Below are 13,999 nucleotides of genomic sequence, written 5' to 3'. Positions count from 1 at the left end.
CGTTGAGGTGTAAGATTGAGATATGTAGGGAGTTTAAAAAATGTGTACTAATGAGTACTAAATTTTATACAATTTGAATTGTGGGTGAACCGATAGAGTTGGAATCCTGAAATTTGAATTTTGGAACACTGTGGGGGTATTGGTTTGGGTTAAGTTGGAAGTTTTTGAAATTCGTACTAAATGGTACTAAATTTGGTACAATTTGAATTTTAGGTGAACCAATTGAGCTAGAATTATGAAATTTGGAGTCAGGATCATTGTTGAGGTGTAAGATTGAGATATGTAGGGAGTTTTAAAAATGTTTACTAATATGTACTAAATTTGGTACAATTTAAATTGTGGGTGAACCGATAGAGTTGGAATCCTGAAACTTGGATTTAGGATGTTGGTTTGGGGGTGTTGGTTTGAGTTAAGTAGAAAGTTTTGGAAATTCGTACTAAATGGTACTAAATTTGGTACAATTTGAATTTTAGGTGAACCAATTGAGCTACAATCGTGAAATTTGGAGTCAGGATCATTGTTGAGGTGTAAGATTGAGATATGTAGGGAGTTTTTAAAATGTGTACTAATGAGTACTAAATTTGGTACAATTTGAATTGTGGGTGAACCGATAGAGTTGGAATCCTTAAACTTGGATTTAGGATCAGTGTGGGGGGTAGGATTGGGGTACGCAAGAATTTTGGGAATTAGTACCACTGTGTACTAATTTTGGTACAATTTGAATTGTGAGTGAACTGATAGAGTTTGAATCCTAAAACATGAATTTAGCATCACTGTGGGGGTGTAGGATAGGGGTAGGAAGTTTTAGAAATTCGTACAAATATGTATTAAATTTTGTTTGGATAGTTCATGAAGAACTTCTGGAAGTATTTTAGCATCCACTTCGACGGCCAGCTGCTCAAAAGTCTCGAGACATCCCTACAGGCCGTGGAAATGGTGTTTGGATCCTCTTCCTCGCCAGGGTTTGCGTCCCTACCATGACATATCCTCGTACAAGGATTCGGCCACTAACGCGAAAAACTTTTTGAAGCGCCCATGTATCAACATAGGATGGTTCTAATATAGTCGGGACCCTGACAGAAAACGGTAGAACAGTGATGAGCTCGAGGTCGCTTGACACCCCAGCGTTAGGAAAGTGGGTATTAAAATTCGGCTTCATAAAATATAGATTTGGTGAGGATTTGAGTTTGGCCATGACATATTTTCGTACAAGGACTCGGCGACTAAACGCGAAAAACCTGTGGATGCGTCCGTCAGCATTCAGCTCTTCTCGGAGATCATGCTATGTTACTTGAGAAGTTGGAGTTCAAGTTTGGTTTTTCTCCGACAGCTTGCAAGTTGTTGACATCATATTTGATGGGGGTATCAATTTGTTGAACACATGGGAGTTAGATATGATTTTTGTAGTGTTCATTGTGGAGTTCCCGAGGGATCTGTTCTTTTATTGTTTATTATGTTCGTTGGTTATATTTTCACATGATTATAGTTCACATGATACAGAATTGTACCAAATTTAGTAGATTTACGTACTTTTCGGATAGTTATAGTTCGAATTTCCAAAAACCCTTTGGTACATCTATCCTACATTCCATCATCGGACACCAAACCAAATTTCAGAGTTCTAGCTCCACCGGTTCGCCAAATACAAATGGCATCACATTTAGAACGTTTTAGTACTTTTCGTACAGTTCTAGTACGAATTTCCAAAAAACCCAGCCTTATCTGTCACATTTGAACCAAGAGTGACCCTCACCCAAAATTTCAAGATTCTATCTTGATTCTATCGTCTGGGCGGTGATGAATCGTTAAATCAGTCAGTCAATCACTTTACTCTTTTATCTCATATATATATATATATATATATGTATGAGACTTCCTTGTGTAATTATGCCATGTTACAATAGAAAGAAAGCCATACCGAACGAGAATTCAGATATAACAACCACATGGAAATTTGTTGTTGTAAGTTATACTAGTGTCAACGTCATTTGACAGAAAAATGTAAACAAACAAAATAAATTTATTTTGAAAATGTAATATTTTCGAATTCTCCAAATAAAAACATGAACATAAACCAAATTTATATTTCTATCGCTTCCACATCTTTCCTATAATTGAGCCATTGCCACTTATATGGATAACACATATGAAAATGCTGGGAATTGCGAGTTATTCCATGAAGAAAGATTTGCTTCCTCAAACTTTCCCAGCAGGTAGATTGAGTAAATTGAATACATTTAATAAAGAAAAATTTCACAATTTGTCATATTCATATTGACACTAGTATTACGTTGGAATCAAATCAGCTGGGTTTTCCTGTTCCCTTTTATAATTGTACCATGCCTCTCTCTAGACCAAACTCACACTCTACATGCTATCCGTGCTGGTGTATGGATCACAAGCATTGGTACTTGCGCAAGCATATGAGGGAGCTTTTTGAGTGTTTGAGAGAACAAATCGAGCCGATCTTTGCTGACGGTGAATATCGGACATCGATATAGTCAGACGTATCGAGCTGCAGCGGTGGTTAGGCCATGTGCTAATGGATGAGGAGGCCCTATCTCCAAAGGCTGTAAAAGCGAGCCAACTGATGATTCACGCAGGAGGGGAAGGCCACGAATTCGATATTATGTGGAAAATGACTTATGGAACAAATATTCTGTTTCGAGCCAGCTAAGTAAATAAGCTCTTGACCATGGCATAATTATACAAGGTAGTCTCATGCAGTCATATGTTTCAAATTTTTTCATAAATTTGCCTTTGACAGTATTTAGCTTTCAAAATTTAAATGAAAATATATTCCTTCAAAATGTACGCAAATCATGTATTCAGTTGCAAAAATTGCTAAATAATTTATATTTATAAATATTTTGAAGTTCCCTGCCTCTAAAAATTATAAATGTAACTTTAGAAAATATATTTTGTTTAATTTATTGAAAATATGCCAGTCGACATACATAAAATTGTATAGAATTTATTTTTCACATTTTTTAAAATTGATAGATCAAATTCTCTAATGAGACTACCATCTGTAATTATGCCATAGCTCTTGACAAACATACATTTTAATTTTACCCATAGTTATCAGTAACGGTGAAAGAAAGTTGCTGCATTTCACAACTGCTCTACAAAAATATATGTTATATGTTATTTTAATTTATTTATTTTTTTTTTTTTTGAAAAACTCTAACCATCATAAAATTGGGTTATTGCACAGTATAAGCTGTAAGGAATGTTAATTGTTTGAAAGCGTCGCATCGATACTTTGTAGTCAAGAAATGTTTAAGAAATTATATTTTTATTCCGATATTAATCCAGACTCACAATGATTCTTAAAACCGAAATATTAAGATACATTAGTATGTGTGGTATTTCAGTTCATCAATTGGTAGAACTTATTCCACCAAACATTTTTCAGTAGAAAGTCAAGTTTTGCATTTTGTTCATGGCCAATTGTACTTTTCCTTTTATATTGAAATCAGTACATAACTCGCAATATTTTAGGTTGGGATTAGAACTATTGAATATTTGATACTGAAACAGGTTGTATTGTTTAGTGGTAAACAATTCCCTCCATTCATATCCTCGATTATGGATTCCGCTCAGTTATAGGTAGATTGCATTTTTAAACGATTTGTGAATCATTCGGAGTAGAGTAGATTTCTATTGATAATATGACAATTAAGTTGGCATTTTTTGAAAGTTAAGGGTAAAAAGTTCAGCCAAAATTCAATTCGATATCGATATCGAGCAATTTGATTTTCAATTAGTAAGAAACATTTCCATAAATTGCAGTTGAAGGTTGCATAGGTCCACATTTTTGTGTAGCCTCAAGTTGTCGTCGAAAATACTATTTGAAGCAATATTACACTTGTTTGACAAATATGAATGTGAGATTTCATTTCCAACAGCTTGGGTTCTGTAGAGGATAAGACAAAAGGTTGAATATTTGACGTGAATACTTAAAACATTATTATTTTCAGTGACGGTAATGTTCGATGTAAGTATTTGAAGGTAAAAATCTTTACGAAATTACAAGTTTTTGTCTAATAACTCTTATCTAAAAAAAATAGTATTGAGGGCGTAATTACCATGAGTCAAAAAGAGATCCCTAAATTATTATAAATATTATTTATTGTATTTGTTTGTTATTGTAAATATTACTTATTGTATTCTGACCACATACGATTCATAAGTAATTTGAAACTTTAAAATAGGTGCAGACGTAATTGAGTTATATACGGGGTTTTACAACCGTTGCACTATAATTATAAGCAACGAACGGCAAATTATAAGTTAGACATTAAGAGCATCTCATGCGGAATTTCCTCCATTTAAGGTTTGAATTCAAATATATGCTTCCTGAATTTAAAAAATGTTCAACAATGCATTCCATATATCGGTACCTAATTTGTTGACGTATTTGTAATCTTATATAGCGAATTGGTAACATCATTGAACTCTATCTTAAACGGCATATACATTATAACTTTTTATCGGGTTAACCTACTTTATGAGGATTTATTTGACATATATACAAAGGAATTGACAATTGAAACCCACTGGGTTAACGAAATCCGGTTAAATGTAAACGTACTATTATATGGAATATTTTTGATGGATGTTTTGGTATATCCTAAACAAGGTGTATGCATCAGATACAACAACAAATATTTTACAAAAACAACATTTTTGTTATACAAATAAAATTGTCACGTTGACAATAAGTTTTTGACAAAAATAAACAAAAACAATTATTAATTTTTGACGAAGTCTGCATAATTGGTGGTGGCGCTGTTAACACTCGACAATCGGGAGGCGGGCCTATAACTTAAAACACAAAAAAAAAATTATTAATTTATTTTTGTCAAGATCTATTCTTTGAGGAATAATTAATGAATTTGTGTATTCTTGGGTTTTAGGCCAGTGAAAAATAAAGTTTAAGACCTGGTCGCGATTAATTTTAAGTTTCCCACATGTAGCCATGGATCCTTGTGATGTTGTTTATATTGTGGATTACAATCTATTTTTTCTATGGAGTGGCTTCAAATCTTGCCTTCTTACAGAAAATTGAAGGACACAAATCCCCGGCCAAAGACAAAATAATGGAAATTGTGTTGGCGTATTTAACCTCCGCCGAGAATTGTGACAAGCACCAAGGGGCCGATTCCAATATAGGCTAACATAATCACCTCGATTTTATGAGTAGCTGGGATTTCTGGACAGATTTCCACACATAACATAAAATATGTGGACCAATCGGCGAACGGGGTTATAACTGAGACTAGGTTTCCTTTCCGCCCCCCTCTATGAATGTAGTTTTCTTGAATTTTTATTATTAAAAAAGACTAAATTTAAAAACCATTTTTGAAATCGAAATGTAATATTGAAATCGTTTTTGACAATTTACTTTACAAACAATAAAGAAAAAAGTTTGAAACCATATGATTGTCACTTGCACCTTATTGAATACACCTTGATCCTAAACATAAAAACGTAGGTCGATGTATTGACATTTATTTCACAAATTTATGTATAAGATATATACCATTGGTTTTGTTCAAAGAAATTGGTCCATAGTCCGATTTTAGGTACGTTGAAGGTAGAGGGAAAATGTGAGCATGCAATGATCGGGAATATTGTGTGCATCTTTCATAGAGTTCTCTTTTTTATATAATTAATATATATTAAAATAAATATTTTTCAAGGCTATGACAATCCAATTGATTGTATGAATTAGGATTATTGACTTCCCTCAAAAATCCTAGTTCTAGTCCTAGTTCACACGATAGCTATACACTCACAGAGAAACGTCACAAAATGTTGATCCGATTGGGTATTAGTTTTTGAGTATTCGTGTCCGCCATTAGCAAAAACGCTGTTTGGAGAAAAACGGGTTTAAAGTTTGAGAAGCCCCCTTGCCATCACTTGATGCTAACAGAATAAATTGTTGATATTTGATTTGGTTAAATTAAATCAAAATACAAAGTTAAATTTTTTGAAAACGAGGGACCACCCCCTTAATGAGTGACTATACATTTTTTACGCTATTTTTATATACATATATAGATTTTCCATATCTCGTAACAAAAAATGTTATAAATGTATTACAACATTTTAGATTTTGTTAGGTGGTAGGCAATGCTCCAAAACATTTAAATGATAAATATTTGAATCTCATCAATGAACCAATACAATTTTCTAATTTCTATGGAAAGTTAAATAGTCGGACTTTAGATAACGACGCTAATCATGATTATCCAGGAAAGATTTTTTTATATATTTTATTTAAGTTAAGTTTTTTTAAGTGGAGTTAATCGAAGTGTGCACTGAAAGCCTAGAAATTACATTATAGGAGCTACTTGGTGCTCCATATGGGAGCTATATCTAAATCTGAACCGATTTTTACATAATCTAACACACGTTATTCTGCAAAATTCGGTTATTATGCAAAATTTCGTCTAAATCCGACAAACTTTCGGAGTTTGGTGGCCTATTTACATAAAATCGGTCGAAAGTATATATGATAACTATATTTCTCAATTTAGTACGTTGTACAAAATTTCTCCATCGGAAAAACCTTCGGTGCACCGTTGTCATAAAATCAGACAAAAATGTATACGGAAGCTATATCTAAGTCTTATTATGGTTCAATTTAATACGATATACAAAATTTCGTCTCAGTAGGACAAACCTTTGGAGTTTGGTGCACCATTTACAAAAAGTCGAACGAAAATATATATGGGAGCTATATCTAAATCTGAACCGATTTTACCAATTTCAATAGGGTTCGTCCGAGGGACAAATAAATGAGCTCTACTAAAATTCTTCTCATTCGGGTAATGAATGCGACCTGTACTTTGTTTATCATTGAACATGGACAGATAAACGGACGGACAGACAGACATTCATAATTCCACTCAGAATGTGATTCTGTGTATATCATCAAAAGGGACCATGGGTCCGTATCGTTTTCTTTTAACTGTTACAAACAAATGCACACATACATACTAATCTGCACCACAATCTGGTTATTCACTCTGATGAAACACCTTATTATTGCAACATGAATATGTTGTTAAAAACGATGTCTTTATAAACCATTTCGACTGTACATAATTCCATTTATTTTACATAAATGCAATTAGGTATTTGGTTAGTAAACTTTTGCTTAAAATTGTTGAATCTAACAGTTGGTCTTTGATAAAGAACAATTCAACAACATACCGTAAACGCTGTACATATACACAAGCTAGAGCTGTGAATGGATACCTTCCGCTTATCTAATCTCTAACATTTGCTGATAAGGCAATACAACTCTTCGGGGAATGCTAAATTTCTCAGTGGGGGAAATTTTAGTTCTCCAAAATTCGGCCGTAAGAGCGGTCATCACTTTGCTAAATAGTTGAAATAGTTTACTGTTGCGGATATGTAAACTAAACAGCGTGCTTGGTATAAAAATACAAAATTTTATAACTGAGTTTTTGACAGTAATACATTTATAGTTTTTGTGTACATAACTCCGATTACTTGCCAACTAGCCATGACACACCTTTTTGCCGTTACATTAATCACAGTATTATCAGTATGTTGGGGATATGTGTTGGAAGAAAAATCGCTGACAACTACGAATATAGAATCTGAATACGAGTACGTAAGTATGAATGGGACGTTTATTTATAAGTATGCATCATACATTACATTTTTGACACCACGTAGTTAAAAATAATAAAACCTCCATATCCAAAAAACATACTTTTGAATTTTATATTGTTGTCGTATTTGAAAGAGTTTCACTTTTATCGCTGATAAATGTGGTTACAAAATTTCATAAAAGCATTAAACAGGGATTAACTGTGACTTTAATAAAAAAATATTTTGAAACAGTTTTTTATAATATACATTTGTATTTAAATTTAGCATAATATTATGTTATTGTACCGTACAGAACTATTTTGTGAGGGTATTATAGGGTTTTATTCCCCCCAAAAGTTTCTAACGCCACGAAACCAGTTTAATTGACCTAGGCATGTGTGTCCATTATAGCGTGTAATAAAAGTATAGGTCACAGTTATGCACAAATTGTCACGAAATTTTGCTTGTAGGTCCAGTTTTGGCATTTGCATTTTGGTAATAAATAGTTGATCGACCTTTTTCGCTTGTCGAAAATCTATGTAACCACGCCTTTCTCTACATTTACCGTTATAAAACTAATTTTCGAAGTGACCCAGAAAAACCAAAGTTTTTTTCGTGGTCCAGGGACTCCAACTAAACAGAATTGGTACTGTGAAATAACCAGTTGTAAGGCGGCTAAAAAGTCATCTGGAGCATTGTTAAAAAACTCGGAGCTTATCCGATCTTCGCCAGCAGATTTATTTTCTTATAGTTTGCCTAGTAGTTTTCTGAGTTCCGGCAATGTAAATTCTCTATCCAGGTCTTCGTCCATCTTATAGGGATGTGTATAATGCATGCAGGAAGCTTGTATATCCGGATTAAGTAACGACGCATAATATACTTATGGAATCCGCTCCTTAAAGTTTACTAACTAATATTACTTATATATACTAATTACTAACAAAATTGAAAAATGTTTGGTATTAAAGATCAATCTGTAAACTGATTATTGACATACTGTATAGATTGTGGGGTCTCCGTCGAATATTTCGAGGGGTTGCAAACGAATGACAAATTTTATATTTCCCAAATTTGGTGCGCTCCATTCCGAATTCCCAAAAAAATATTGGGAATATAATTCAAGCACATATAGCCTTGTGGATTGAAAACGAAATGAGATCGTACGTGTTTTTGAAAAAGTTAAAAAAGAACGCTGAAGTAATATTTAACGTGTTTCTACAATATTTATTTAAAAAATACAGTATTTACATTAGTTTTTATAGTAAAATTAAAGAAAATAAAAAAGGGCTCCTCCTGGTCTGCAGCTGTCCACAGCTTGCACACACTTTGTCTTCCAGGACTTTCATTACTCTCCACAATATTTTACACATTGTTCTGCGATCAACACTTATTTTTAAATCATTTGTCACTACCCTCTGAAATCCACCAAAAGCCAGGAATCTTAAGGTAGCAGCTAACTGCAGGCTTTAATATAAAAAAAACGATCATTTATTTTTGTATAAATTTAATTTTTGTGGTTTTCTTTTTATTAAGGACGAAACAACGATGTCCACCTCCATATATACCAAAAGGTTTCCCGATAACTGCTCACATAGGGAAAGAAGGAAGGTACAGCCAATACACAATCGTCATTCAAGTCTAAAGAAGTGTTGTCCGCTGGGTGAGAGCTTGAGCATGTCGGAGGAAGGTGAAAGCAGAGCCTTGTGTGTATCGACAAGCCGATTACTTCAACATAAAGTTTTAAATGTCACTCTCTACGACAATTGTATAGAAGACATGGAGACTGACATTAATCTTCCTGTCGAAATCGGGAATCCTTGCAATACGTAAGTAAAATTTTTTATACAATATATAGTTGGAAGTCCCGCTAATTCGTTTGAAATTGGCATAATAGAAATAAGTATGTACTAAATCCCAGCAGTTTATAATGATGACAGTCAGCTGTTATGTTTTCGTATACATGCACATTTTACTGGTTTCATAATTTTTTGGTCAAAATTTTGACAATTCTAATAGAAATTGCTCTCTATTAGGCGAAAAATGTCAAGAATGTGTTTGCAAGTGAATAATTATCAAACATTTATAGATGGTTGAAATAACACTAGCGAACTAGTAGGCACCAAGCAAAATAGTTCGTTATAGAAGTTCTTTATATCCATGGTAAACCAAACAAAGGCTTCACATAAAAAGTATTTATTCATTTAGAAACGGGGTTGGCTTGTGCCCTTTTTGACAATACTTAAGGTGCTTCTCTTCTTCTTTGATGAACATCGTCAGTATTACGTGTATTTGTAGCAAATTCGTTATAACCAAATTAAAATATATGAAAACATATTATTTTTGATTTTAATTTGTTTTCTTGATTGTCTCTTGATTTTTATTATAACGGTATACGACTCTCTACCGTTAGTTTTTGCGTGTTTTACTCTCTTTGCCTTATATTTGGAATCATTCGATAAAAAATTTATAAGCGTTCGAAACAAATCTTGAATTAAAGTTATATATAAATGTCAGGCAAAAGGTTGTCCTATGATGTTGGGAAAGTATTATCGAATTGTCGGAAATGTTTTCAGTTATACGAATGACTAGAGTAACTTCGGGTAATGTGGACTATGCGTCAAATGTGGACCACCCCCCATATCTATGAAAACGCTTGAAATATGTCAATGCCGCCTTGATATATGTTTTCATAATTAGTAAAAACAAACATCTAACATGCTTTTTAAGGGTCCCACACACTATACATCATTCCGTCATGCCGAGGAACCCCTTTGTATAAGTTAAGAACATAAATGTTTAATTATTTTTTTCACAACATATTCACTCACAACACGAGCAAGTCAACCCAATGCCATAACAGCAGATCCAGTTACAACACGAGCAAAACAACATAACACGCGCAACTCGAAACAATAACACTTTTCCACAATCATCAAATATCAGTGGCGTGATCGTGGGAAATACAAAGTCAGCATAAATAATAATTCCGTAGGTGACATTTAGAGTTAAGTTAATCAGTTACAAATTTGATTTCATAATAAACAAGCTGTGTTACAACCGCTCCGGTCTTTTTAAAAAAATAAAATTTTTTAAATAATTGTTTAATTGGCGCCCAACGTGGGGCTCCCTCTTAAACTGTAAAGGATAAGACCCCTCAATAAAAGATCGGGATTTGTATACTCAAATAAAAAATCCAAGGAAACGTCGCGTCCAAGTAGCATTATAGCAAAAGGGCCTTGGTACGCGAACTCGGATTTAGTTTAGAAATAAATGTAAAAAGATATAAATGACAATCAACTTTTAAATAAGTGGAAACAAATAAATTAAAATAAATTTTAAAAGAAGAAGAAAAAAATATTGACAATAAATAAAGAAAATAAATAGAACGAAGTTAAAATTGAAAGTGACATTCGATGAATAGTAATGAAAATTAATTTTTAAAATTAGTGGAAATAAATAAATTGAAATAAATTTTAATAGAAGAACAAAAAATGAATATTGACAAGATATAAAGAAAGTGAAAGGAACGAAGTTAAAAATTAAAAGTGAAATTCGATGAATAGTAATGAAACAAAAAATACATGAAATACACATTTAGAATAAATGGACAAATAAAATATTGAACTGTGACGATCAATTAAAGAACATTTAAGAAAAAAATTGTATGTGAACATAAACTAGATCAAAAAGTGTAAAAGAAAAAATAATGAAAAATTAAACTATTATCAAGATATCAAAATAAAAACTGAGGAACTATAGAAATTTACAAACAAGTCTACAAAACTTAACATAATGTAAAGCAACATACGGCGAATAATCATAAACAGAACAAGCCAGCAAACACCGAAGCAAAACGAAATGAATATGTTAACGTTATTAAAGTAAGCTTATAGTATAATATTGCTGTTAAATTTTAGTACTTATTAAATAGCAGAATGTTTTGCAAATTTTTTCGCCTCTACTTATTCATCTGCAGTTTGTCCAAATATAAACTCATATCCTTATGAGCTATCCAAAATAGATCAAATATATATGCCTTTTTTACAAAGTCAAGATGTTGCTAAAAATTTACATACTCTAAAACCAATTAAACTTCCAGGTCCAGATGGTATATCTAGCATAATTCTCAAATATTGTTCTGACACTTTAGCAACGCCTCTTACGTTGCTATTTAATCATTCCTTAAATTTTGGTTATTTTCCCACTATATGGAAGAAATCTTTTATAGTACCGTTGCACAAGTCTGGTAGTCTATCTAATGTCTCAAACTACAGAGGAATTGCAAAATTAAGTGATATCCCAAAATTGTTTGAAAAATTAATTACTGCTGTTATTTCTCACAAAATTAAATCCATTTTAAGTCCATATCAACATGGCTTTCGTAGTGGTCTTTCAACCATAACAAATCTTATAGAGTTTACTTCAATTGTAATAAAGGGATTTGTTCAGCGAAATCAAACTGATACCATTTATACAGATTTTAGTAAAGCTTTTGATAGGGTCAACCATGAACTCTTATTATATAAATTAGATAATATGGGTTTCAGTATAAACTTAGTCAAATGGATATTATCTTACTTACAAAATAGATTACAGTTAGTTTTGTTTGAAGGATGTCTCTCAAAATCGATTAACGTACCTTCAGTTGTTCCACAAGGAAGTCACCTCGGGCCGGTTCTTTTTCTATTGTTTATAAATGATTTGCCAACTTCTGTAGTACATTCTAAATTGTTAATGTATGCAGATGATGTAAAGTTATTCATTACCCATAATTCTGAGAAACAATCCATTTTACTCCAAAATTATTTAAATAACCTTTTTCAGTGGTGCAGATTAAATTGTATGGATTTAAATTTGAACAAATGTAAACATATGTGTTTTTCTAGAAATTCTTCATTGATGAGGCAATACAATATTAACGGTTCCGTTTTATCAACAGTTGAAACATTCGTGGATCTTGGTATTTTAATGGATCCAAAGTTAAATTTTAACAATCATGTCATTTCAATGGTAAATAAAGCATATGGTATATTAAGTTTTATAAAACGATGGGCCAAAGAATTCTCGGATCCTTATATAACAAAACAACTATACACGTCTCTTGTTAGACCTATATTAGAATATGGTTCTGTTGTATGGGATCCTCAATATGCAATATATTCCGATAAAATCGAATCAGTGCAGAAACAATTCTTACTTTTTGCACTGAGGGGTTTACATTGGAATAGTGATTTTTTATTGCCCTCTTACACTAGCAGGTTAAAATTAATTCGGTTACCTACATTAAAAAGTAGACGTATTATGTATTATATTAAATGGTAATATACCCTCTGATTTCCTAATTTCATCTATTAGAATAAATGTTCCTTTTCGATCTAGTAGATATTATCAACTATTACATGTAGATTTTCATCGCACAAATTATTCTATGGGAGATCCACTCAGTAAAATTTGTATTGATTTTAATTCTGTGTACTCTAATGTAGATTTTAGCAAGAATTTTGAATTTATAAAATCTAATATAATTGTACTTTTAAATGAGTAGTGCAACTTAATAATAAACTGGCTGTTGGAGTAGATTCTGTAGCTGGTTTTCTATTCCCTTCTCACATTCCACCATGATGCGGATTATGGTGTGTACGTGATCCCTACGAAAGGGGAGGTCGCCCCCTCGGTCGGCAGGGGTGGGAAAGTGAGGCGTGGGAACGTTCGAAAAAAAAATTAAATTTATTTGAACAACTTACGAACGAACGGACTTACGAACGTCTTCAACTTGTTTAGGATTAACTCAAACACAAATGATGTGATTAAAATTATGAAAAGTTTCTTTCCACTAGACAGCACAGAGGAAATTGGCGATCAACCTATAAAGTCAATATTAAGGAATTGGACTCGATTCCAGATATAGTTAAAAGTTTAAGAGAATTCAGTGATAGACCAGGAGAATTTAATTCATGGCGTAAGTCAGTCGATAGAATATTAGAACTTTTTGATTCTATAAAAGGTACTAGTAGGTATTTTGCCATCCTACATACCATTAGATCAAAAGTTATTGGTGACGCTGATACCGCACTGGAACCTGCAGAACTCCTTTAGACTGGGGAAAAATCAAAAAGTGTCTCATGATGCACCATTCCGATAGGCGAGACATAAGTACACTAGAATTCCAAATGAGTTCCTTGAGACAAAACAGTATGACGGTTACTGAGTTTTATCGTGCTGTGTACCAGCACCTAGACAAATAGCATGCCTAGATTATGACGACAAAAGTCTTGCAAATATGACGAAATCATACAGAGATAAAGCTTTAGACACATTTATTAGAGGGCTTAGGGGTGAGTTATCAAAATTATTAGCAATTTCC

At 32.7% G+C, this 13,999-nt stretch overlaps 1 protein-coding gene across 1 annotated transcript in view; it reads left to right on the top strand.

The window, feature by feature from the left end:
* Positions 1-13,999, top strand: part of LOC133338185 (probable G-protein coupled receptor Mth-like 14) — a 75,149-nt gene that overhangs the window by 12,388 nt on the left and 48,762 nt on the right. Inside the window, exon 2 of the mRNA XM_061546367.1 lies at positions 9,169-9,461. Coding sequence (XP_061402351.1) covers positions 9,169-9,461 — 293 coding nt within the window. The remainder of the gene's footprint in view (positions 1-9,168; positions 9,462-13,999) is intronic.

Source organism: Musca vetustissima, unplaced genomic scaffold (assembly GCF_032173495.1).
Source record: "Musca vetustissima isolate MV318-11 ecotype Yass unplaced genomic scaffold, APGP_CSIRO_Mvet_v1 utg71526, whole genome shotgun sequence".
Classification (NCBI taxonomy): domain Eukaryota; kingdom Metazoa; phylum Arthropoda; class Insecta; order Diptera; family Muscidae; genus Musca; species Musca vetustissima.
Note: the sequence above shows the minus strand (reverse complement) of the source record. Positions and strands in the feature narration are given on the sequence as shown.